Source organism: Myxocyprinus asiaticus, chromosome 42, assembly GCF_019703515.2.
Source record: "Myxocyprinus asiaticus isolate MX2 ecotype Aquarium Trade chromosome 42, UBuf_Myxa_2, whole genome shotgun sequence".
Classification (NCBI taxonomy): domain Eukaryota; kingdom Metazoa; phylum Chordata; class Actinopteri; order Cypriniformes; family Catostomidae; genus Myxocyprinus; species Myxocyprinus asiaticus.
In genome coordinates this window covers 35,864,611-35,891,964 of record NC_059385.1, presented here as the reverse complement: position 1 = coordinate 35,891,964, position 27,354 = coordinate 35,864,611, and the positions used below count along the sequence as shown (strand labels likewise).

Here is a 27,354-nt window from a genome sequence, read left to right as displayed (position 1 = left end):
AAAGTAGTTAAACTCCAGTCAAGCTACTCTTTTATAAAAACTACTAGCTACTAACAAAAATTAGCTAACTACATTAAAGCTATTTAAAGAAGAAATTACTTTTAGATATACAACAGTTAGTTCCGGTCCTCGAATCTGATTGGATGAGAGACGTTCCATGAGTACTGATGGTCTCACACCAACAGCACTTGGACGATTCACTGTGTGTATCACTCCGCTTATGTTCATGCCGTTCTAAACTAAACTGTAAGAGCAGTGCATACGTGTTAAGAGCTACTGTTTGTGTCTCTTTTTACATGTATTTTTTTTACATTACATATGTTAGCCAGCAGGTGGCAAAAGATCATTTTTATGTGTAATATGAGCCAGTTAGGTGACGTGAAGTGAATCCGCGTCAGCCAGTGTTTACATACAACAGCGCTCCGTGATCGCTTGTATTACTACTACACTACTAAAGCTAGGAAATAGCTTTAAACGGCTTTAAACTAACAACTTCAGCATTAAAGCTCATCACAGCTGAGAGACACAACAGACTGATTAATTACACAACTCAAGGCGCTTACCTCTTACTGGACTTTCCACACTGGAGAGGACGTGGTGTTTAAAATGGGGGAGGACATTGCAGTTTCTATAGTGAATGACTCTTGCGCACCGGCTACCGTGAAATAGGGAGAAATGCATCTCTGCTTGGGTGTGGCACACACTCCGTCTCATTCTCTCTCTCTCTCTCTCTCTCTCACACACATCCTTGTTTATCCAATAACTTGTTAGAAACAGCACAAGCCGTGATACTATTTCTGAAGGGACATTTTTGAATTACTAACGGAGGCTTGGACGCATCATTTGGTTTGAACCAGCAACGGCAGATTCTGATCCGTCGCGTAAGAAAGTAGTTCCATGCGCAAATGTGTTTTTATGACTGTACTCAGTTTTTCCTAATTTTTTTAAAAATGTACTTGTTCATTGAACCGTTGTATATAAGCAATATCACACTCGCAATCGTTTTATATGGCCCTAAATCAGCACTGCTGTGATTACCTATGGCACTCAGCCTGCGGCCTCATGCCTGCGGCCGAATCATAGCAGTGCTGATGTAGGGTCATATCGCACTCTTGCTCGTGTGATATTGCTTAAATATAAAAAAATTTGATTATATTATTTATCACCTAGTTAATTGTATCAAAACCATGCTTAATTTTAGTAAGGGTTAGGGGGACAACATTAAACTGAACATACAGTACATTTATACTCAATATACACTATTAAACACCCTATAAAATAGGAAACACCCAATTTAATATTCAACTGAATGGAAATATAGTGATAAACAGCTGCAATACACTAAATATTTAACTTAAAAAAAGAAGCCAAAGTCCTTTTAAGGCTGCGTGGGGCTCAAGTGAATCAGTGATTCATTCATTTGAACTAGTTTATTTACATGAGTGTAAAAAAAAACAAAAAAAAAAACGACTCAATAAAATCAGTGTTCCCAAAACTTAATATAAGGGAATCGTTTATTTTAACCAGTTCATTTACACAAACTATTTGAGTAGTAATTACATTATACTCCTAACCCCAAACTCTCCCATTCATTTGGGGGCTTTTTGCAGCGAATACTGATATATGCAATGCATTGTGAATAATTCAATTAATTAATCTGCATACTATGTCATTACTTTTCCTAAAATTTTTAATCAATTGACAGTCCGACTAAATACATAATTGACATTCGAGATCAGTCAAATAAATGCTGAAAAATACAAAAATCTTAACTGCTCATTGCAATAACTCAAGAAATGAAATGAGAAAAATCATTCTCCCAGGAAGTGTTAATTCATGTACAGGAAGTTGAATTAATTATTTATGGTAAAATGGGGGAAAGTGAGACAGCTTGTGAGACGGAGAAAGATCTGACCTGAATAAATTCTGATCAGATTACGGTGAAATGCGGCTGGTTTGGCAGGTGGTGGGTTACTGCATTAAGAAATTAGATGCTTCTCATGCCAAACACGTTGAGGCAAAAATTTTATTAAACAAGGTCTCGGGCACAAATTCAATAGTGCTGCCCATCAAACAATGAGAAGCTTTTAAAGAAACGAAGCGTCCGTTTCTACTGCTGCAGTGGAAGGATGAAGAGATGTGTCTCTCTGTTTCTTCTGCACGTCACTGAGTTCACATCAGTAAAGAGGCGCTGGCCGGCTGAAGTCAGACACACAGGTCACGTCTGTGTGTGTGTTAATGCCCTCACCTCCGCTCGCCCGTCCGACTGGTGCCGGTGCTGCAGCATCATTCATCACAAACACACACACAAACACAACGACTGAGGGCCCAGTTAAGTGTGTAATGCTGCTCAATGCGATGGCGCCCCATTATCACAGAGACTAGACATTCTGTGAGACAGTAATTTAAAGTCAAAGTCACATCAGTTTTTTGAATACAGGTTCCTGCTCTAGTTGTGAACAATTCAGCAGTGCAAAAAACAAATGATTCCAATGAACAAAATGTTTGTCTTAATAATCTTTCATCAAAATGCAATAACTTGCCCCACGTCTGAAACAACTTTCCTTGACAGGCGGACGTGGTCCTCGTCTGTGCACATATTCTGCCCATGCGTACTAAAAGAGTATCTCAAAGCAACTGAAGTGGGCATGTGTCGAATGCATTTGTAATCGTTTGCGGTCAGAGGAGTATACTTTGAAAAGCAACACGGTTGACCGGGCACAAGCCGATCCAGAACGCAAAAAAAAAACAAAGTATACCTGGGCCTTAATAGTGCAGTGTTCATTGTGTCGGGCAAAGAGCATGGGGTTTTGTAAATGAAGCGCCATCTACAATAAACGTAATTTACATAGAAAGGAGGCGTGTTTGCACTGCAAGGAATGACAATGGCTTGATTTAAAAACTCAGTGCTGACTGCACCTGCTTAAACTAGGTGGTTAGTGAACAAGACTCTGAAATACTATTTGAATTTGCCACTGAATTTCTTCTATTATGTCTTATTTTGAACCAGCCGTTTTTTGCATTATAATAAACTATAAACTATAGCATTACATGTGCTAGGTGCATCTGAATCTACTGAATTTTTCATTCTAATGATGTCGAGTATAAAAGCTGAAGTGTTTTTGCTCTGCAGTGTGCTGTAATTATTCATGCGGTCTGAGGTGAGCGTGCTCTCTCTAGGTTCCCAAATCACTAGGCGTAGAACGTAAGTGGCGTGACAGAATGAACTCAAAAGCTCGTCTGTACGGGACACACTACAGTCTACAGCTGTACAGGAGGTACAGAGCACTGCAGTAACACCTCCACAGCATCACTTATAGAAATGTTCCAGTTTAATACAAGTTAAGCTCCATCCACAGCATTTGTGGCATAATATTGATTACCACAAAAACTATTTTCAACTCGTTTCTCCTTTTCTTTAAAAAAGCAAAAATAAAGGTTCTATTGAGACACTTATGGTCAATGGGGCCAATTTTTAAACATTAAAATACTCACTTTTACAAAAGTATAGCCACAAGACATAAAGAATATGCATGTAAACATGATTTTAGTGTAATAAAATCACTTACAAACCTTTTCTATGTAAAGTTATAGCCTATTTTACAACTTCGTTACATGATGATGTAATGTCATCAAACCATAAAATGACTGTAAAAATGACGATTTTAAACAACTTTACAGCTCAAATAATACACAAGTTTTAAAAGAAGAATTAATGCAAGTGCTTTTATAAAATTATAAGCTTCACATTTCTGCCTTTAAACCTTCTAAAAATTGGCCCCATTCACTTCCATTGTAAGTGTCTTACTGTAACCTCGATTTTTGCTTTTTTTTTAAATTATACATTTTTGTGGTAATCAACATTATGCCACAAATGCTGTCGATTTAGCTTAATTTGTCTTAAACCCGGAACATTCCTTTAACTTTATGTTACCTAAAATCTTTTGATGCTCTCTGAGAACATGTGAATAACAAAAATAATTAGTGGTACGAAGTGAAGCATCACTATTAAAACTGCTCATGTTGATTTGAACAAACCCCTAACCCAAATCATAAATACAACAACAAAAAAGAAATAAATAATCATAATAAATTAATTAATAATAAAAAATACTTTCTATCTCTGTCTGCATCATCTAATATAAATTGCTTAAAGGAGGGACTTGGTCATATTTAGAGACCAGAATATAGAGTGAACAATTTTCACTTGGACCAGTATGAAACCACCAAGCATCCACCCAGAACACCATAGCAACTGTATAGCAATGCCTTGCCAACCACTTTCAACACCTTAGCATCATGGCGGAGGGTTTTGCATGGACAAACACAACTCACATTTCCTTTAGAAAATATAAAATACGTGTCAAATCTATTTCGTTCTGCTCTTCATCACAATGAAGTTTTCACGTTAGGGATGCAGGATTGCACAACCACTTTCTCTGTTACAGTATATTTTGTCTATCACTACTTAAACTAGACCCTGTCCACAGTCCTCTATGGACCTGTACATGTCTAGACACACTAATTGAAACCTGACCAGTTCAGATAGCAACTTGCAAAAACAATCGGACATGTAGAGGATAGAATGCACAATACTGGGTGCAAATAGCACATGTATGACACCTTGGCTTGCCTTTGCAGAGGACACTAATGAATTATCCTGCAGTACACCTGGACTTTTACTGGCCACACAGTTCAGAGTCTAGTGATCAGCTCAACAGCAGACATCTATTCACTGCATGAGCTCATTGGCCATTGGAGTTCTGCTGAGACAAAATATAAATGAAATTGACCCTCAGTTGTGACTCACAGTCTGATGACGGCAAGATGGATACGACCAGACACAGAAAACAAACTACTGTCACCAAAACTACAGCAAAGACATGACGGTGAACCCAGCCAGATAACTGCCTATATGGAGATGTGCGTTCCTCCTTGTTGTTTTTCCAGCCAGGTCTCATGATATGTAAGTGAGCATTGCAACGTTTTTGCAAAACTGAAATTATGTGCTTAATTACACGTTTGGCTGCAGTTTCCAAGTGAAATGTCCAGTGGGGGGCACCAAAGCCGAGCAAAAGGAGGTTGTAATCAGACAAGGTTTTTAAAGTGACTTTTAGATGGAGATTTTAATAAGTAAAGCGTACCTCTCTAACCTAACACTTTACCCTAAACCTAACCAATAGTGTCCAAAAAGACAAATGAGAGTTTAAAAAACAGACATCCTTACCCTTAACCAACACCTAACCCTAACCCTAACCCATAGTGTTTTAAAATGCAAATTCAAAAGAAAAACAACACATTCACTGAAGCAACCATGTCATTTCATGTCGATTCTTTTTCATTTTCACACATCTGTGGCTGGATTTGAACCATGGCCGTCAAGCTCAAAGTCCAACGCTCTTTAGGTAAGCTACCAAGCAAGCTAAAGACACAGGAATAAGTGTGTATATGAGTGTCTGTAATACAAGTGTTAAAATGTATCATTTTTCAAATCATGCATTAAAGTAAAAGAGTTTTGACGTCATAACATAGCGGGGAGTGAGTAATAGAGTGAAAAATACGTTTTTATAAAGTCATAATTAGTCATGATTTGTGTGATAATGAATAAAACGTACAGTTGCTGTAGCATCTCTAGTGTTCATTCCACCAGGAAACTGCAGCGAAATGTAGAATTCGGGTCGTAAAAGTCAGTTTGCAAAAATGCATATAGAGAAACATTCATTCTATGAGACCAGGTTGTGTTTTTCAAAATGATAAAGATATAATAGTTAGTTCCAGAGCTCTGATTGGACAAGTGATGCCCACACTGGTACCTTTTATTTTGTTGAATTTTGCTACATTTATGCCATTAACGAAAATGTTGACTTGAGAACGCTCTCTAGTACCACATGCTTTGGAAAATGATTACATTAAAAAATGAAAAACTGGTTTCCAACTGCAAACATATTAGTGTGGAGAGTGGGAAATGAAATACCTAGTGTCATTAGAGTATGCTTTGAGCCGGCTTTCAATATGTGGCTTGGTGACATGCAAATCTTGATGCTTTCACTTCTTTTGGAACTGTTTATGATGGAAGAGAAAATGTGTATAAACTAACTGCCCAATTTTGCTTTGAAATGTATGTTACTCAATATTAATGATTTTTTGCTAGATAAAAAGTAGCATAAAAGTAATATAACACCCCGATGACAGCATGATTTCACTGAAATATAATTAATATGCTGTACTAGTCCCCATACACTCAACAGTAAATAAACCCATTAACAGAGGTCAACAGAAATATCCCTGATGATAGTTTAATCTTAAAGACAGAGCCAAAACGCTCTCACTTACATTTCAGACATTTACACTTTAGCTCTCGAGAAACGTCTTTGCAAATAGAAACAAAAAAGTACAAAAATTCAGTGCCTTCCATATCAAAGTAGAGGACTCGTCAATGGGGTACGGTGACAAGATCAGTAATGTGGATGTTAACTGCGATCTAGAGAGGTGTTATTTGAATATTTTGCAGCAAAAAATTAAAAACAGACATTATAAACGTTGTGAATGATCTGTGGAAATGACTGAAATATGATACCAGGCGTGACATCAATGGAATAGAATGGAGAGAGAGAGAGAGAGAGAGAGAGAGAGAGATCGCTCCCTTTAAATGGGCCAAATGAAAAGCTCTGATGAATTTGGTGGAAGTGTATGAGGAAGAGCTAATGATGGCTGGCACTCTCACATTACCAGAGGGGAGCGCTTACATGGAGAACCTGAAAGAAACCACTCAGACAAAATCCCACAAATCAATAAGGTGTAAATCCATACATTCAGAGATTCAGCCCTTGAAAAGGATTTGGACACATAAGTCTGGTTATGACTGTTAATTCTTGAAGGGCTTCTGCTCATCACCTCTCTAACACATCACAGTTATCCACAGATCATAACTGACACACTTCCCTATATTAAAATTTAAATAATAATTTTGAATCCTGTTTGCTACATAATTTAAATTTCAGGAACCGAATTGGAATTTAAATGGGGAATTGAAAGGGTAAAGAGTGAAATCTCCAAAAGAGTTGGTAAAGATCATATTTCAACAAAATGAGCAATACAATCAGACTACAATGAAATTGCAAATGTATCTTCTTTAGCTTTAAACAGGCTAAAGAAATGTCATTTTCATGTTGCATGTGCGCTCTAGAGCAAACACACCAATGTCTCAATCAATGAACAGATCGGCTTCTTTAACTAAAAGGCGAGACTTTCATTCCTCATTTTGAGCATCGTGATTTTGTGTCTGCTTCTATGACAGCAGGGCCAGAGGTATAAAATCATAAAGACAACAGCAGCACGTTAAATTAAACTAAAATCAGCTGCTATAATGACTTTTCATATCAACCTCATTCTTTAAAAGGTATGCGAGGCGTCAGTATCAGGGCAGGTTTACAGTAATAATAAATATGAACAGACTGGCTTGTCTTCATTGTTTTAATGCCTGAGGAAAGAAATGAATGAACTGACACACTTCTCTCTTGGCAATCATTCAGATGTTCTGCTCACTAATTGAAAAACGCCATTAAGCAGCCACATTCACCACAGCAGCAGACTGATCAGTTCTGCAAGACCTGCATTTAGCTTTCAGGAGATACAGGTATTTATGACCCAACGGTTTTGATCAATATCAGAAATTGGACTGTAATAAATTTGGGTGTGCAAATAGATGGAAAACAAGAGTTCAATAAGGTGACCATAGACAAAGCAAAGGGAATGGGGTATGACATAGGATTGAAAACCACTGTATGTATGTATGTGTGTGTCAGTACGTATGTGTATAATTCGTTTTTATTTGTTTATATATTATCTGTCTTGCTGCTGTTTTTGTATTGTTTTTGTATTGTTGTACACTGGAAGCTCCTGTCACTAAGACAAATTCCTTGTATGTGTAAGCATACTTGGCAATAAAGCTCATTCTGATTCTGAGTTAAAGGAGTTTAATTCTTAAGACATCTTAAGATGCTGATTGTTCTCTGTCATCAAAGCACATCTGAAATCATAAATGCATGTGGCATGAACAGCTCATTAATGACTGTTCATCTATAATTCTCCCAAGTACCCACATCCTGGTGGAACACTGATTCAAATGTTTCAGTACAGTATTTCTACATCACACTTCATGCAAAAGATCTCCGGGAAAAATCCACATTTAACTGCGTATGCCTCATGTTTCTCTTCTATTTGCATATTGTGTGGTGTGATGCCAGTGGAAAGATTGATGTGGTACCTTTGATGATGGTCAGATTTGCTGTCATGTTTGTTTTTCCCAGGTTGTTGACAGCCTCACATGTGTATAAACCAGCATCTGCTTCTGTGGACTTCCTTATCAGAAGTTCTGATATTTTTCCCCTGTGGAAGGTTCAGGAACATTAGTTTTGTTTATATTTACATTAGCAACTTCCATAATTTCTGTGAAGCACTTTGTGGTAACATCTACCAGTGCTGCTGTTAAACATGTTAAAAATGGTCACAATAACGATTTGACAGTTCAGATCTTTCAGGGGCAAGTACTTTTAATACTAAGTACTCTAACTACTATGTAGGTTTGATGTTTGCAGACTTACAAGGTTTTCTTATCTTGGTGCATCTTTCAAATGTCATTCTCAATTAACTTGCTGATCATTTTGATTTGTTGTTAATGGAAATTGATCAAATTTGTGTACCAAGTTTTGTGAAATTTGGACATTACATTCACAAGACTCAGTCTAATTAGTCATTATAGGCCATATACAAAGAATGTATAGGCAGATATCTTCTAAGCAATTAAATGAATCAAAAATATGAATTTGAAAAAATAAATAAATAAATAAATAAACCAAATTTGGTATACAGCCTAATTTTAGCAACCTGTTAGTGGATACCAAATGTTATAATTATAAGCAGTTTGCAATGCAAGTAATTAGCTTTTGAAATTTGATAGGCAGCTGGAAACCATGTCGGATGAGCTGTCCGATCAGTATTTTAAGGATATGTTAGGGTATGACCCAAAGAAGATGCATGCCAAATTCCAACTTCCTTGATCAAACGCTTGCAGAGTTATAACAGATTTTTAGTTGTAGTGCCCCCTATGGGCAGAACTGGACAAAATTTGGCATGCAACCTCAGAGGGTCATCATGTCTAAATTTTCCCAAGCTTTGTTAAGTTTGGACTTTGTGTTCAGAAGATATAGGTCCATGAGTTAATTTGGGCCATGGCCAAAAATTGATCGGCTTAAACTGTACTGTATATTCTCAAGAATTTGACAAACCAAAATTCCTTGATCACTTTTTGGCATAAGGTCTCTGAACGATACATGCAAATTTTGTGCATTTATTTTATAGACACAAATTAAATTGGAGATATACATGTTTTGCTTGATTCAGGGAATAATAGGGGAAAATAATTTAGATTGTAGCCTAAATAGTTGCGAAGATATTAACGAAAAATGTAAAAGTGCTTATTATAACACCACCTATGTATTCACCAGAGTAGTGAGGGGAGCATATTGGGAGCATCCTGCCAAATTCGGTGCTTGGACCCCTAAAAATAAATAAATTTGAAATATAACTGAATAATGGGCCAGGCGTCTTTGACAAACACCTGCTCACATACACTGGGATACGGCCTAGGCTCTGGGCAGGTATCTGTTCATTTCTCACAAATTAGAATACAAATATCATTCTTGACTCAATATTCTCAGAAGCAAAATCTCAATGCATACAAACACAATAAGGATGAATCATATTTTATCAAAAGTATATTTTCAATTGTAGTAACTTACTGTTTCTTCTTTTTAATCTTTATGCTTTTGGGTTTGTTTTTGCCTGCAAGTTCTTTGCCATTTTTGTACCACTTGATGGAGGGTGCTGGGTTTCCTGCCACAATCTCACACTTAAGTACACTCTTCTTACCATCCTCAACGGTCACGCTGCGAAGGGTCTTTAACTTGGGTTCAACTGAAACGCACAGAGAACACAACATTAAACAAAAATCACCTACTAAATGTCATCTGCTCTCATCTGGTTGAATCTCATGAAATCTGTCAAGAACGTTCCTGGTTATATTTCTCCTCAAAATCAAAAGACATGAGAAATTATATTTTGCATAAAGAAAGCCTAATTTGCCTAATTTTAGGACCATGTGGAACTACCTTTCAGAACAAACTTTACTTTTGGTATATTCATTTTTAAGACCCTATATGGTTCAATCCCACAAATATGGGGCGCTCAATGAGGCTCCATCCCAAGTTTGAAATTTTGTCTTATTGTGTATTTCTATATTTACATATGTTTTCTATTCGCTTTTTATGTTTATTAAACTTTTTTAATTGCTTGTTGTATTGTTTGTGCACTGAAAGTTTCTGTCACCAAGACAAATTCCTTGTATGTGTAAGCATACTTGGCAATAAAGCTCATCCTGATTCAGCTCCTTTGCAATAGGCTGTTGACAGGTTCACCTTTTCAACATTTCCTGTTAACAAGGTGCTTTAAATGTCAATTTCTTTTTGCATGACACAGTAATGACAGCAATACAGGCCTGCTTCATTCTATTACACACTCCTGTTGGATTTTGGGATTACAACCATTTTCCTACATACACACAGACAGTCAGACACACACACACACACACACACACACACATGATCACAGGTGAAATCAACATGCTGCTTCTGATTGTTCATGTACCCTGAAATCAACTCATTCTGCCAAATTACTGACAGAGCTGTCTCCAATCAGACATGTTCACTCTTCCCCCTAAGAGTACTGATAGCATGTTGCGTGAACAGTCTCCGGGACACTAGTTCAGGTCCCAGGGAAACCAGGAAGTAATTGTGTTCACATAAATAATGTTGACCATGTTTGGAGGTTTCATTTTTGCTCTAAAATTACTGACAGGTTTAGGGTTAGGGTGTATGGTTAATAAAATATGCATTCATACAACTAAAACAACTCACTTTTGTTGCCACCTGTGGACATATAACCTCAACAACACTTCCAGCTTCAGCCACTGGGGGCACTGGTTCAAATTTCGTAAGCACGGAATTTTCTACTTCCTGTCACCGAATTGAAAGAGGATAAGTTCCGAATGGCACACTACCCATTCTACTCCTACTACTTCTACCATGTCTGTCTATGGCAGAAATAATAAGAGTAGTATGCCATTCCGAACTCAGCCTGTGTGATCAGTCTGCACACGCACACACACACACACACACACACACACACACACACACACACGTTGGTGCAGCTATCCTTATGAGGACTCTCCATAGACATAATGATTTTTATACTGTACAAACTATAGATTCTATCCCCTAACCCTAACCCTACCCCTAAACCTAACCCTCACAAAAAACGTTCTGCATTTTTACATTTTCAATAAAACATCGTTTACTATGTTTTTTAAGCGATTTGAATTATGGGGACACTAGAAATGTCCTCATTTATAGCATAATACCCTTGTAATTACCAGTTTGTAACCTAAAAAAAAGTCCCCGTAAACCACTTAAACCTGCCCACACACACACACACCTCACTGAGTGGACTACAGTATATCAGTAAAATCTGTTTTAACATAGTAAAATGCATTAATATAATCAGGACTACAGAACATAATTTCATAACGTAAGTTTGTTCAGAGTGGGCACTGTCTCAGGACCCGTCCAGCTGTTTCACTCTGTCACATACGCTCCCTTTGGGGAAACTCCTACACAGAGTTTCAAGCCGCAAAATTTAGTGGGATCAGGATCCACATTCCAACACACAATGACTGAAGAATTCCATGATCTAATATTAAGTTCAGACACACAGATCTAGAGATGAAGTCTACAGTAATTGTGATTATTTTGAAAAATATTGTGATTTTTGCTGTGATATGATAAAAGTTAAAGGAAAATTCCAGGATCAATCAATACAAGTTAAGCTCAGTCGGCAGCATTTGTGGCATAATGTTGATTAGCACAAAAAATTATTTTGACTCGTCCCTCCTTTTCTTTAAAAAAAAGCACTAATAGAAGTTACTGTGAGACACTTACAATGAAAGTGAATGGGGCCGATCCATAAACGTTAAAATACCCAAAAAGTATATATTCAAAAGTAAAAATATTCAAAAGTATTGTCACAAGATGTAAACAGTATACGTGTTAATATGGTTTTAGTGTGATAAAACCACTTACTAACCTTTTTTTGTGTAAAGTTACGTCTAATTTTACAGCTTTGTTGCCATGACGATGTAATCCAAAACCCCAAAACCCTAAAATGACTTAAGAATTAAAATTTAAACAACTTTACAGCTCAAATAATACACAAGTTTTAGCAGAACAAATGTATGCAAGTGCTTCAATAAAATTATAAGCTTCATATTTCTACCTATAAACCCTCCAAAAATTGGCCCCATTCACTTCCATTGTAAGTGTCTCACTGTAACCATGATTTTTGCTTTTTTTTAAAGAAAAGTAGGGACGAGTTGAAAATAATTTTTCTGTACAGTATAACTAAAGAAACAACAACAACAACAACAACACAAACTAGTGAGTGATTACTTTTGACCAAAATTAAGTCATTTTTGGTCATGCTCTATGGTCATATCGCAAATTCGATTTTGTTTTATTTGCTCAGCCCTACACTTGTCCTTGAATATTGGAACTGAAGAGGGAATCGTCAGGTCCCAAATCCATTACTAAAGACATCTATATGTTGTCAGTGACTGGACCATTTTACTATAGTAGTACACAACCTTACATTATGCCTCTATACTGAACAGAACAACCTTACAAACTTTATATGGCTGCTTTTCCACATTTACATTACTACTGCAAAAAAATGTGTGACTGTTATTGAATTAGATACAAATTATCAAAGCAAATGTGATTTATGTGTCTCAATTGCTGCTAGAGCTTTTTTCAGATCTAACTTCACTTTTCTGAGCCATTTTTGCAATGACTTATAAGCAGCTACAGTGATGTTTAGAGGATGTATGAAATCAGTTCGACTCAAGTTCAAACAGATGTCAGAGTACAGTTCAGCACATTGTTGCTCTTAAAGGCAATCACATTCACACATTTTTAAGACCATATTTGTGACCAAAGTGCACAAACACTTTTTAGGGTTACCGAAAGCATTTTATTACGGATCTTTTTATTTTAGGTCATTCTTGAAAGAACCCTGAAAGTGAGTTTGAGTGTCAGCAATGGACTTATAGCTGTCAAACAAGCAGGAAACCCCACAATCACTTCAGCAACTGCTAGAAAATGGACATTCATACACATGTGCTGAAACTCCACAGAAAATACTTAACATGATCGAGTTCCTTCAGAGTTTCATCTAAAGCTGGCATGACTTCCTGTGGCATGTTTCAACACCAACGCTTCTGAGAGCGTAAATGGATCAGTGCTGAAAAGTCTATACAGATTTGGGTTTTTTTACCTAAAATTTCACAGACAATCATGTCAATTCATAGAAACTATGACATTTCAGTTAGCAGTCAGACATTGTTCCTTGCATCACACCGGCCATAAAACATAAAAAATTAACATATTAGCACTAACAAAGCAGGTTATAAATGGAATTCACACCACTAGAATTGACATAAATGCACAGCACATTCAGTAAAATTATGTTGTTTTCTAGTTAACATCCTTAAAACAAGATTATTTTACCTGATAAGCGAGATTAAATATTAAGGCTTATTTTCAGAGAATGAACTGAAGTGTATTTAGAATCTAAAAGTGTACTTTGATTGACTGATAAAAAAATAAAAAAAAAACACCTATACACTGTAAACCCTAAATTTCATCACTGAAACAATCAACTTGTCCAAATTAAACATTATTAGAAATGTCTAGTTTTGGAATCATAACTCCAAATATCTATGTTCATCGAATTTGTTTGGCATAACAATCCACAAAATTACGTTTTTAAGTGTACAGACATTCAGATAAAGCTGAGGCTATGGAGAATACCAATGAACAAATGCACATTACTAATTTAATCATGTTCAAAAGAAACTTATAGGGGAATTTAAATAGCTGCTATTACAAATTCATGGACATTTTAGCTTTTTTTTTTTTTTGTATTGTTGATGCTGAAATAGTTGTTTCATGTGAAGTCACCGTTGATTAGTGTTCCCTTAAAGTTCTGTTCAATTCATGTCATTTCTCGTGTTTGCGAATGCGTACAACTGAAGTGCACTTCTGTGGAGAATCAAGTTCATATAACAACTTATCTAGAACTCGTTAATTGAGCCAGTTCAATTCAACAAAAGTCTACTTCTATCTAGTTAACTTAAATGTACAAGTACACTCTATGTGAATACCACATTAGGTGAACTTAAAGATACAATTTTTGAAAACACTATTACCAATTCAATTGTTTTGAGTAAACTCATCTTATTAGGGTTCACAGTGTTTGCAAGATACTTTCGTGTGTATTTATCTTGTTTTAATAAACTTAATAAGAGAAAAACAAAATTACAACCAAGAGTAACATTTTCCAAAACTGCAGTGAAATCTATTTGACTGCCATAATCCACTCAAAGTTGGAACTATTTGAATCAAAGCCCCTCAACCTGCCCATGCAGTAAACGAACAAAATGTGTGTTAAGTCACCAGACTAGTTTCCTTGTTAATGGTTACAAGCATTTCTTTCTTTTTCTCTTGAAAGAGTGGACACCTGTAACCTGAAAGTGCAACCTGTGAATAAAGTGTGCCAAGCTTACAAACTATTGAACTCTATTCAATACCAGACAACCTGTCAATCCATTTACAGCACCCGAAATCTGAGCAGTGCAGCGCTTTACCTTGTGGCGAGTTGTCTGACTTGTTTGATTTCTCAGAGTCTTTCTCCTTCTTCTTGCCTTCTTTACTCGTTCTCTTCTCAGACATGATGGAGTTTAGATCCGTGGTTTTTCCGTTGTGTTCAGCTGTCAGTCTTTGGCTTCAAAGTTGTCCGCGCACTGTGAGCGGTGTGAGCGTGGACTCCCTCTAGCCAACAGCAGAATAGAAACTCTCCTCCGTCTGCATGTGTGTTTTACAGCACTAAAGAGGCGGGATCAACTCACACTGTTCAACACTGCGTTACACTGTTTATCATTTTGAAACAACAGCTGTGTTTCAGATGTGTCATTTTCACATGTATTTGAAGACTTCCTAACATTTCAAGACAAAATACCTAAACAGATCCAATGATCTCCTAATTTATGTATTAAAAGATGAAGATGTCACAGATGTGCTGTCATATACAGCATACCAAGTACAGTGAAAAGTGTCATCTTAACCCTCAAATTCTTAACAGTAACTTCTCAGAAGTAGCGTTCATACACACGATAGTGCTAAGTAGTATCATCCATCTTTGTCTATGTATGTGACAACACGTCGCTGACGAAAGCACGATAAGCTTGACAAGACCAGACGTGTTGACTGAAATACAAGCAGTACCTGCTTGCCGCAGTTTGATTAGGATCCTATCCATCAGGATCACTTTGTAAGATGTGGGAAAAGGGTCACGCTCAGCCAACCAACCCTGGTGAAAGTATCACACGAAAACTGCCATCCACACTGAAACTGAAGCTTTATAGCGCATAACACATTTGAATGCTTTTGCTTAAATGCGTGGAATTAGTTTTGTAGACAAATCTAAATTGTGTTTACATATGAAATGTTGTAACATTTTAATTATTACGTTTTGAAATGGGGTCACAACATAATTTCCTTGATTATTTTAGTTTGATTTTATAGTTTTGATGACTATACTTATTTTCTAAAATGTAGAAAATCATCATAATAAAGAATGAGTCAGTGTGTCCAAACTAGAATGAAATCTGATCTGAGATCCTTTAACATTTATTCTGTTTACAGAGGCAATTTCAGCCATGTTACAGTCACAAATCCAGTGTTCATCCGTTTCCATTAGCACAAGCACTGGCATGTCTGTTACTGATCAAACAGGTAACACTTCAAAGCGAGTCGCCGGTTCTGTTAAACTCGAACCTTTCAGTTTCAGTCAGTGGGTGTTGAATGAAACCAGCCGCTGTGCTTTGAGAAATCTTGGCCCTTCAGATAGACGCACACAGGTGGGTGGGGTGTTGGGTGGGTTGAGGAAATCCAAGGGTTCTTCCTCCTACGTCACAGATGGATAATGTTCAGTGATCCTGGAGTGAGATGGAGCTGAGGAATGTGTGGGCTTCAATAGGAGCGTGCCGCTGCAGAACTGCTCAAATGCATGCGTAACACCAGCGCACGAGAGCTGGAAATAGACACCAGAGTGATCCAGCCAATGACAGGAAAGCTATATTGAATTACGCTTAAAGCAATCAAAACTAGTGGAATTAGTGGAGATGAACAGTGGACAAAATGAGATTCCAAAAATGTGATTTTGTTTTTTTTTTATATATACAAATTGTAACTATTAATACTAAGTCAAAAAAGAAACCCTCACACAAACCTTTGTGACTTTCTTCCATGGAACACAAAAGGAGATGTTTGGAAGAATGTTAGTCAATCATTCATTTTCATTGTATGGAAAAAAATTATTATTATTTTTTTTTTCATGCAATAAAAATGAATGATGACTGAGACTTCTGACATTCTGCTCAACACCTCCCTGCAAGAAAGAAAGTTTGGACCAATATGAGGGACATAATTTTAATTTGTTTGGGTGAACTATATCTTTAAATCCAATCTGACCATTTAGGCTGAAATGCAAAACAGCATTTGTGTCATAATGTTGATAAAAAAAAAATAAAAATAAAAATAAATAATATTGACTTTCCTCTCCTTTTCTTTAAAAAAATCAAAAATCTGTGTTCCAGTAAGGCACTTACAATGGAAGTGAATGGGGGCCTATTTTTGAACATTACAGTACTCACTTTTTTTAAAGTATAGCCACAAAACATAAACAACATGCGTGTTAACATGATATTAGTGTGATAAAATCACTTACAAAAATTTTCTGTTATAAACTTACAGCCAATTTACCCTAAAACCCTAAAATGATTGTAAAAATGACAATTTAGACAACTTTACAGCTCAAATAATACATGTTTTTTTTTTTTTTTTAAACAGAAGAATGAATGTAGGTGCTTTTATAAAATTATAAGCTTCACATTTCTGCCTTTAAACCTTCTAAAAATTGGCCCCATTCACTTCCATTGTAAGTGCCTCACTGTAACCTCGATTGTTGCTATTTTTAAGAAAAGAAGGGAAGATTAGAAATTAATTTGTGGTAATCAACATTATGCCACAAATGCTGTCGATTGAGTTTAACTTGTATTGAACCCAGAACATTCCTTTAATCAGATTTCAAACCAAATACGTGGTTTGGATCATGTTTGTAAAAATCAGTTCCCTTTCAAGTCAATCACTCAACGTTACGTCACTGAACTGATGCTAGGGGTCACTCCTGAGAGCCCCGATCTCTCTGAATGGTGTTCCATCATGCCAATTTCATTGGCAGATGTCCCGCCTCCCATGCTCAGTGAGAATTTATAAGGCGGATCGGAAGACAGCCTCTTCAGAATTTCTCCTTCAGAGTCGAGAACGAATCTCTCTCTGTGTATCACATCCTTCATTGTGAATTGTGCACAGAGTTCAGCGGACAGTGATATCTTCCCTCCTGCCTAGCAGTGCGTGCTTTTTGCCTACGAGGTGCAGCAGAAGACCTTCTGTTTCCTGGGTGCCCAGCGAAGTACATATTTGCAAGTATTATTGTTTTGTGTGTGTTTTACCAACAGCAACAAAACTAAAAGAGTTACGATATATACATCCTTTTAAGGTGCCGTTCTTCTTGAATGATGCCCCCGCATCTACAGCCTCTCGCAGCACCCCCGCTGTGGCTCCGGATGGAACACAGGTGAGTGGTGCACGAGGCTCAGACATTGAACAGGGGTAGTTTGAGGAAGGCCTCCCACCGGCACAAGCTTTGCGGGCTTCCTGCTTTAACTCTACAACGTTTTCTCCTGAGGAGTTTGCCAACAAAAATCTCTGTCCATGTTCGATTTTGTTCAGCATATCTCCAGACGACAGATTGTAAAGCTCTTTTCACAACACACATTAGCTTTACAGAAAATCATGCATTACAGAAAATGAAACTGTAGAGTCATCATTGTTTAGTTTGATTAAATATAAGTATAAATTGTGTATAAACATTTTATAATTAAATAATTAAATAATAATTGTATTTATAACCCCAGTGAGCAAGCCGAAGGCGACTGTGGCAAGGAACACAAAACTCCATAAGATGTTGGTTAATGGAGAAAAATAACCTTGGAGAAACCAGACTCACTGTGGGGGCCAGTTCCCCTCTGGATAACATCATGAATATAATGCCAATATTAGTCATTTATGTGCAGTCCAAGTCACGGTTTAAAATTTGTAAACTAACTAAGTGTTAAGGGTCAGTGTTTAAACAAAGATTTTGTATGAACTGTAAGAAAAATGACTTATGTCTTTGAAGTTCATCCTGGATTAACTGCAGAAGTTCACATAGATGCATTGTCCTTTGTTAGTTGGCTGATGAAGGCTTTTGTTGGCAATTAATTGATAGTCTATGTATTCCATTATAAGAGTGTAGTCCATCAATAGACAGAGGTGATGCAGGCAGAGATCAGTGAGGTGCATCGCAGTTCAACCGACAGGTTATTTCGGTGAGGTTCGGTGGGGTCCATCATAAGTCCAAGGTTCAGGCAGTGGCATATGAAGTATCCCATGACTTATGGTTAGATTTGGCATCAATTCATCCTCTGAAGTCCATCGTAATAGAGTGAAGTGATGTCTGGCTGGCACCCGCTGCATTTAGTCATCATCACTCAGAGACACGTAGCAGTGGAGTCCGGAATGGAGCAGAAACGGAGCTGGATATGACCGGCTCTGGTAACCTCAGCATATGAATCCCGAGGTTGAGACAGGGAAACAAATAGAATAATATTAGTGTAGATGACATAAATTTTTTTTGCAGAGTTCTAGATCATGATAAAAATCAGATCTAGAACTTACTAATTGTAAGTTGATGGATAAATTAGGTATATGCCTGGCTAAATAAATGAGTCTTTAGTCTAGACTTAACCCTCTGGGGTCGACGGATGCGCCGGCGCGTCCTGCTGGATTTTTTCCTCATAACAGCGGAAACAACTTAAAATACTCCTTCATTTTTGGGCATACAGATAAGTGTAAGACATCATTAGAGACTATAAAGGGTCTACTATTATTTGTGTACACTCACAATAACAACAAAACCTTGTGCTTTTGTAAAATAAAGAAAATAAACAGGGTGCGCTTTCAGCTGTCTCTGTCTCCGTGAGCATCTTTCTGAAACACGTCACAAAAATGAAATGAAACTCTGTAAATATTTATCACACTAACACGAAACATACGCTACCGGTCAAAAGTTTTGAAACACTTGACTGAAATGTTTCTCACGATCTTAAAAATCTTTTGATCTGAAGGCGTATGCTTAAATGTTTGAAATTAGTTTTGTAGACAAAAATATAATTGTGCCACCATATTAATTTATTTCATTATAAAACTAAAATTAAAAAAAAAAAAAAGTTTAAATGTTTAAAAGTTTTTGAAATTAATGACTTGGACCAAATAATAAAGAAAAGCAGCCAATAAGTGCCCAACATAGATGGGAACTCCTTCAATACTGTTTAAAAAGCATCCCCGGGTGATACTTCAAGAAGTTGGTTGAGAAAATGTCAAGAGTACATGTCTGCAAATTCTAGGCAAAGGGTGACTACTTTGAAGATGCTAAAATACAACACAGTTTTGATTTATTTTGGATTTTGTTTAGTTACAACATAATTCCCATAATTTTAATGACTTTACTATTATTCTAAAATGTGAAGAAAAAAAATTATAATAAAGAATAAGTGTCTAAAGAAAGCTTAAAATGTGTACTTTTAAATAAAACAATTCAAATTTAAAACAAATATTCTCCTGCAATGTAATCTGTATGAAACAAAGCGATGTACAGTTTCTCCTGGCTCAGCTAATTATCCCTAATGTGATCACACCCACCAGCAGGGCGCGCTATTCATAAGGTAATGTGCTGAGGCGATCAATGCAAATGGTAAACACCCCCAACAGTGCCTTAAAAAGCATCAAGTTCATTCACTTTCCTGCACGTTTGGAAGATGGCATGCTACACAGGTGAGAAAGCTCCTAGATAGTGAGGAAGAGTTCACATTTTCCTGAGAAGAAAGGGACTCTGCGATGAGGAATGTTTGCATTTTGAAGAACAACTTGATCCAGCCGAGGATACAATTTCAGATTAGTAAGTCATTTAGTTTTACTTACATATTAGTTGACATGCTATTTTATATAAACATGTACATATTTTACTAGTTGGACTATTTCCAGACTTGCCAGCCAGTATTCAGAGTATTGAAATTTGAAATATGTCCTAATAGGCAAGTTTTAGTTACATTTAAATGTTGTTTCGGCTAAAGCAGGTATTTAAATTGTATGCTGTATGATATCAATATGATATGTAATATGATATAAAAATAATATGAATGTTTAGATTATATTTTAACGTGTTTATGCTGCCTCATTATCATCAACGAAGCTTGTGCTTGCAAGTATCAGTTCGGGTGTAAAGGTGTAAAATGTGCTGTAAATATGCCCATATTAGAAAATCAGCATAATAGAATGATTTCTGAAGGATCATGTGACACTGAAGACTGCAGTAATGATGCTGAAAATTCAGCTTTGATCACAGGAATAAATTGCATTTGACAATATATTCAAATAGAAAAGTTATTTTAAATATTTCACAATATCACTGTTTTTGCTGTATTTTGGATCAAATAATTGCAGCCTTGGTGAGCAGAAGAGACTTCTTTTAAAAACATAAAAAAATCTTACAGGTCTAAAAACTTTTAAACAGTAGTGTAGGTCTAAAAATTTTAAGTAAAGTCTTTATGTAAAGAAAATGTATAGTCAGATTACTTTTAACTTAAACTTGATTTTGTGATAAGCTACAAACAATACATTCAATCATTAAGTCTCTTCACATTCTGTCTCTCTCAGGGGAGGGGTCTTTGTCTCCTCAGGTGAGAATCACATCAATATTCATGATCATCTACGCCTCCTCGCATATAGCCTTTCTAACATTAAAAGTGTCTTACAAAAGTTAAATGACTACATTGTTTTGTATGAATGAGTGATCAGGATGGTTTTCACATCATTTTTGTAGCAAAAACTCTAGGCTACAAGATCCAGTTCTCAAAAGTCTTGTGAACAAATGTTTAGTATGTGTTATATGGCCTTATTTCAGTGACTTAAAATTTTTGTTTTTTCAAAAACCATGCATAAACGTTATTTTCTCAAAAATACAAACATGTACTTACATTGTTGTTCACATATAATTGTAGCCCAGTTTGTGCTGAATACAATGTTATCAGACTTTAGCCATTATTATGTTTTTAAGCAACTGAAAAAAGCACAAATGTCAAGGCATGTCAAAACTTCTCCAGGGCCCAAAACACCCTCAGACCCCAGATGGTTAAACTGAGTGAGTGTGTCTGTGTCCCGAACAGTGTTAGGGAGACTTTTCCATAGTTTAGGAGCCAAATTGGAAAAGGATCTACCTCCTTTTGTGGATTTTGATATTCTAGGAACTATTAACAGGCCAGAATTTGTGATCGTAATGAACGTGATGGAATATAGCGTGGTAGAAGTGTGGTCATTTAAGTACTGCAGAATTAGACCATTCAAAGCTTTGTACGTAGTTAACAAAATGTTTTATTTAATATTAAATTTAACAGGTAGCCAATGTAACGATAATAAAATGGAGCTAATATGATCATATTTCTTGGTTGTAGTCAGCACTCTGGCTGCTGCATTTTGAACCAATTAAAGTTTATTTATTGAACTTGCAGGACATCCTCCCAGTAATGCATTACAATAATCTAGTCTTGAGGTCATGAACGCATGAATTAGTTTTTCGGCATCAGCAACAGAGGAGCATGTTTTGTTGCTTAGCAATATTTCTGAGGTGGAAGAATGCTGTTCTACAAACAAATTTGATTCTCAAAGAAGAGATTGGTATCAAAAACCTAAGTTCTTCGCTGTAGAAGACAATGTAAAAGTACATCATTGAGAGTCAAATTATATTTTAACTGCATATTTTTAAAGGTTTTTGGTCCAATAATTAGTACCTCTGTTTTGTTGAAATTGAGTAGAAGGAAATTTCTGGCCATCCAATTTTTGACTTCATTGATACACTCTGCTAATTTGGAGAATTGTGAAATTTCATCGGGTTTTGAAGAAATATAAAGTTGGGTATCGTCAGCATAACAGTGGAAACTTATTCCATGATTCCTGATAATATCTCTCAAGGAGAAAAGCAGAGGCCCTAAAACTGATCCCTGTGGCACTCCATACTTAACTTTTGTTTGATTTGACAATTACTTGTTTACACATACAAAGTGGTAGCGGTCTGCAAAATAGGACCTAAACCATGCTAACGCAAGTCCACAAATGCCAACATAATTCTCAAGCCTATTCAAGAGAATGTCATGATCTATGGTGTCGAAGGCAGCACTAAGATCTAAAAGCAATAGAAGAGAAATGCAGCCGTGATCAGATGATAAGAGCAAGTCATTTGTAACTCTGATAAGTGCAGTCTCTGTACTGTGATGGGGACCTAAATCCTCACTGAAATTGTTCATATATACTATTTCTCTGTAGAAATAAACATAGTAGGGAGGACACTACCTTTTCTCATATTTTCGACATAAACGGGAGATTTGAAATCCGTCTATAATTAGCCAATTCTCCAGCATTGCACAACTGAGCAATTCTCAGTTGTGGCTTTTTAATAAGCCATTTGATAACTGCCATTTTAAAGTTTCTTGGGACATGTACTAAGGATAGCGAGGAGTTAATATTATTAAGAAGAGGTTTTGAGGGCCTGGGTAGCTCAGCAAGTAAAGAAACTGACTACCACACCTGGAGTCGCAAGTTCAAATCCAGGGCGTGCTGAGTGACTCCAGTCAGGCTTCCTAAACAACCAATTGGCCAGATTGCTAGGGTGGGTAGAGTCATGTTGGGTTAACCTCTTAGTGGTTGCTATAATATGGTTCTCGCTCTCGGTGGGGCACGTGGTGAGTTGTGCGTGGATGCCGCAGAGAATGGCGTGAAGCCTCCACATGCACTAGGTCTCCGCAGTAATGCACTCAACAAGCCTAGAGCACACTGGGAATTGGGCATGCCAAATTGGGGAGAAAATCCACAAAAAACAAAAGAATTAATCTACGTTCCGATCAACTCATCGCTGGCCGGAGACTTTGATTGGACGTAAACACTGATTCTTTTAATATTCCTCATATCAATCGCTAATTCCCTTATTGAGCTAAATTCCTTGCATTAATGATTGGAAAATGACTCAGGCATAAGCTTAAAGCTAACCATTATGCAGATTCCCTACATATAATTGGTGGAGGAATGCAATTCCAAAACTAATTACGTATAGCAAGTTGCTACATACAAATGATTGAATGCTGGTAGATTCCGAAAACAAATTATTCATTTGTTTTATCCTACATCGCTAACATAAACCATCAAGGAGGAGTTCAGTCTCATCCAATGCTGAAACCAACGTGCCATTTTCTTCTGTGGTGTCAGAAACACCTCAAATCTATTCAGGCGACTCACACATTCAGAACATTTGCCCCGGGGAATGGAAACTCCATCCGAATTTGGGAAATATTTGGGAAAGTAGAAGTGGATCTGTTTGCCTCACAGGAGACCACACTTTGTCAGATGTGGTACTCACTAAGCCAGGCTCCGCTGGGATTGGACACCTTAGCCCACAAATGGCCAGCAGAGAAAAGCAAAAATGAGTTTACCCCTATTCGCCTGATGCACCAAGTGCTGAGCAATCAGGAAACAGTGTAATTGGTTGTGCCGAAATGGCCCAACAGGTCTTGGATTCCGGAGTTGTTGGAACTTCTGGAAGCTCCACCATGGTAAATCCTGCTCAGGAGAGATTTACTCTCACAGGTGCAGGGCATGATCTGGCATCCACAGCCGGAGTTGTGGAAACTACATGTTTGGCCGCTGAATGGAACACATGGGAACTAGATGGTTTATCACACACAGTGCTTGACACCAACTCATAAGCCAGAGTACCTTCTACCAGGCGCTTTTAAGCACTAAAGTGGCGAGTCTTTTCAGGCTGCTGTTCCTCATAGAGTGAAAACCCAGCATATTACTCAGTAAAACTAATGCTTCACATCCTACAAGAGCCTTTGGATGCAGGTTTCTCCCCATCAACAGTAAAAGTTGCAGCTATTGTGGCGTACCATGCCCCTGTCGATGGTATTTCAATAAGCAAGCACAATCTTGTCCCTTCCTGAAGGGGAGGGGTTGCCCTTTCGGCCGTCCTTCTGCTAGCAGGTCTTCTCTGCCTCTCTGGAGCCCTGAGAGAGACGAGGGGAGGGAGAGGGGAGAGGGAAAGAGCGAGGGGGAGAGATAGAGAGAGAGAGATAGAGGAGAGAGAGAGAAAAACCCGCTCGCCGGTCCCCGGACACGCCGTCGCCTGGTCCGCAGCCACTCCTCCGCCCCCTGGCGGATGACAGCTGCTCCTCTCTTGGTGGACGGCAGCAAGTCCTCCGACCCCTGGTGGATGGTAATGGTTCCTCCACTTCCTGGCGGACGGCAGCAGTTCCTCCAACTCCTGGCAGATGGCAGCAACTCCTCCGTCCCCTGCCAGATGGCAGAAGCTCCTCCGCTTCCCACCGGACAGCAGCGGCGAGGACTCCACAACAGTGCATCCCTCCTCCTTCCCAGGTTTCGGCACCAATGTAACGGAGTTAAAGGATGGACAAGGAGGAGGCAGGAATCGGCAGAACAGTCAACATAACTTTAATGACATAAATCAACTTAAACATAAACGCACAGACACACACACAGCGGTGCGTCTCTCTCTCTCTCGAACTGGCGCCCCCGGCTCGTCTTTATCCCCCTCTGAAAAGAAAAAGGGGATGCTCCCCCATGGACAAGCTCTTGACTTTCACCTTAGCTGTTTTCCTCACCTAACGTGAGCTCTGTGGAGAAAATTGGCAGCCCTCTCACTATTATCTTGCCTCCATTCAGGCGAGATACATTTATTTAATGTCACTGGTGTGTAACTCACAGTCCCGGGCTCTTCCCCACTTAGGTGTGGAAGCGGGCTCTCTGCAAACTTTCTACTACATTTTGTGGTAGCAAGCGCAGCCAAAATCAGTTTTGAGGGGCTGTGATATACGGACCCCTAGCATTAGTTTACTGACATACTGTTGAGTGACTGACTTGAAAGGGAACGTCTAGGTTACTATGGTAAGCCCGGTTTCCTGAAAGGAGGGAACGAGACATTACGTAACTTTGCCACAATATTGATTGCCGCTGAAAAGGTTTTTGAGATACTCTCTCCACTTCAGTTGAATGTCCTGAGGAGGCTGTCTTCCGATCCGCCTTATATATGCTCGCTGAGCATGGAAGATGGGACTTCAAAAGATGTCTGCCAATGAAATTGGCATCATGGAAAACCATTCAGAGAGATCGAGGCTCTCGGCAGCGACCCCTAGCGTCAGTTCACTGACATAACGTCTCGTTCCTTCCTTTCAGGGAACCGGGGTTACCATAGTAACCTAGATGTTTTCATGTTTTTTTTTCCTGAAGTACCAAGGGGGACCTGCAAGGAGATAAATAATGTTTTTGCAATAGCTATTGGTCCTCAACATACTGGAAGTGAGTGGCGCAACACTGTAAAGTTATTTCTTTTCTATTAATTTGATCACATCTTGACTCACGACCATCCACTGCATTTCAAGCACTGCATGAACATGAACATATAGACAGGCATGGACCTCATTTAACACACCAACCATAATGACAATGATAACAAAAAATATATATATACTGAAAAAAAGATGCACTTTCAATAATCATCAGATGGCAAGTAACTAAAAGTGACAACAAATACAACAACAACAACAGCATAAATAAAAGCAGAAAACTGTAAATAACTTCAGATTACTGTAAACAGTAATACGCATAATTTATTCATGCCACGGTGCATTGTTGGGAACTCGAGTACCTATCACCTTATTATTATTCACAGATTCCACATCTTCCTCAAAAGTGCTCAGGTTTGACAGAAACACAGAAAATAATCCATCGGAAAGATATGTTTCTGGCTATGTGAGGTTTACTGCCTTTAATCAAAACATTACTGTTTAACAGGCTTTTGGATGGAAGAAACAGTGCTTGTCAATACGTAGCACTTGTCACGTTTTCTCTAGTATAATCTGGGCATCAAATTAAAAATCTTCTGTCATAAAGATGCAAAAAAAGAGTGAAAATACGAGCAAGTAATCTGCGCAATAACCAAACTATCCTATCTGCAAAGATCTGCTCTTTAAGAGGTATGTGTATACAGTTATTACTTATTTATCTTTATGTTTTCATATATTTTTGAGGTGTGTTTCTATGTATAGGCTCTTTTTTAATGATTTAATTTTATTTATATATTAGTTTATCTTTATTTCCACATTGCTGCACCTGTTTTGATTAATGTTTTGCAATAATTTTGTTGCACTAATTAAACAATTACACACAGTTATCTGAGTAGCTGACATGAAATTCTTAAGAATTTTCAGCAATGCTTATTTTTTTGAAAAATGTTGAAAATGATGTACAGTCACATGAGTTGAAGACTGTAGTCATATCAGAAACACAATAAAAGCTGTTCAATATTACATGGAGCAGGTCACCCCCTCATGGACGTTGCCATGCTGACAGCACATGGCACTGTGTCATGCAATTGACTGAATTACTACCAATAATAATGGCAATAATAATAATATGTTTACTTTATACAGCACTTTCAGCCAATGCTCAAACATAAAAGTACATGTAAACGAAACAATTAAACCAAATAATAAAACAACAAACACAATATACTTACTACGAACAACAATGGAGCACGAGTCAACAGTATAGTCCAGTGTGATGGTATCAGCAGAAGTGTGATCTACCAGAGAGTCCAAAAATAATGAGAGCAAATGGAAAGATAAAATGTCCAAACAAGAGGAAGTTACGAAGCAAACTGCTTCAACCTGCAACTCTCACGGCAGATCATGGATAAACATGCGACATCAAATGGCAAGCACTTCAGCCAGCAGAGAGCTTTGGAGTCGCAGATGTCCTGTTACAGTCCAGCGTGCAAACACGGGCGAAAATTTGTTTGGATTAAATGCAAGAATGAGGAGGAGGACATGGCCAGGCCGTAATGATGGACGCCTGGCACTGAATCACCCCAATCAACCATGAGAGGAATAAAGAGGAGCCAGTG

The 27,354-nt window shown here is 37.7% G+C and overlaps 1 protein-coding gene across 5 annotated transcripts in view; it reads right to left on the bottom strand.

Moving 5' to 3' along the window:
* LOC127432341 (pro-neuregulin-1, membrane-bound isoform-like) overlaps positions 1-27,354 on the bottom strand; it is a 147,163-nt gene that overhangs the window by 60,984 nt on the left and 58,825 nt on the right. For 3 of the 5 annotated variants that reach the window (XM_051683277.1, XM_051683276.1, XM_051683278.1), the window contains exons 2-3: positions 9,801-9,975; positions 8,267-8,388 (exon numbers count right to left, since the gene is read on the bottom strand). In XM_051683277.1, the coding sequence (XP_051539237.1) occupies positions 8,267-8,388; positions 9,801-9,975 (297 nt within the window). Of the gene's footprint in view, positions 1-8,266; positions 8,389-9,800; positions 9,976-14,815; positions 14,994-27,354 lie in introns of those variants that run through there. The other 2 variants (XM_051683283.1, XM_051683282.1) reach the window with 1 other exon arrangement.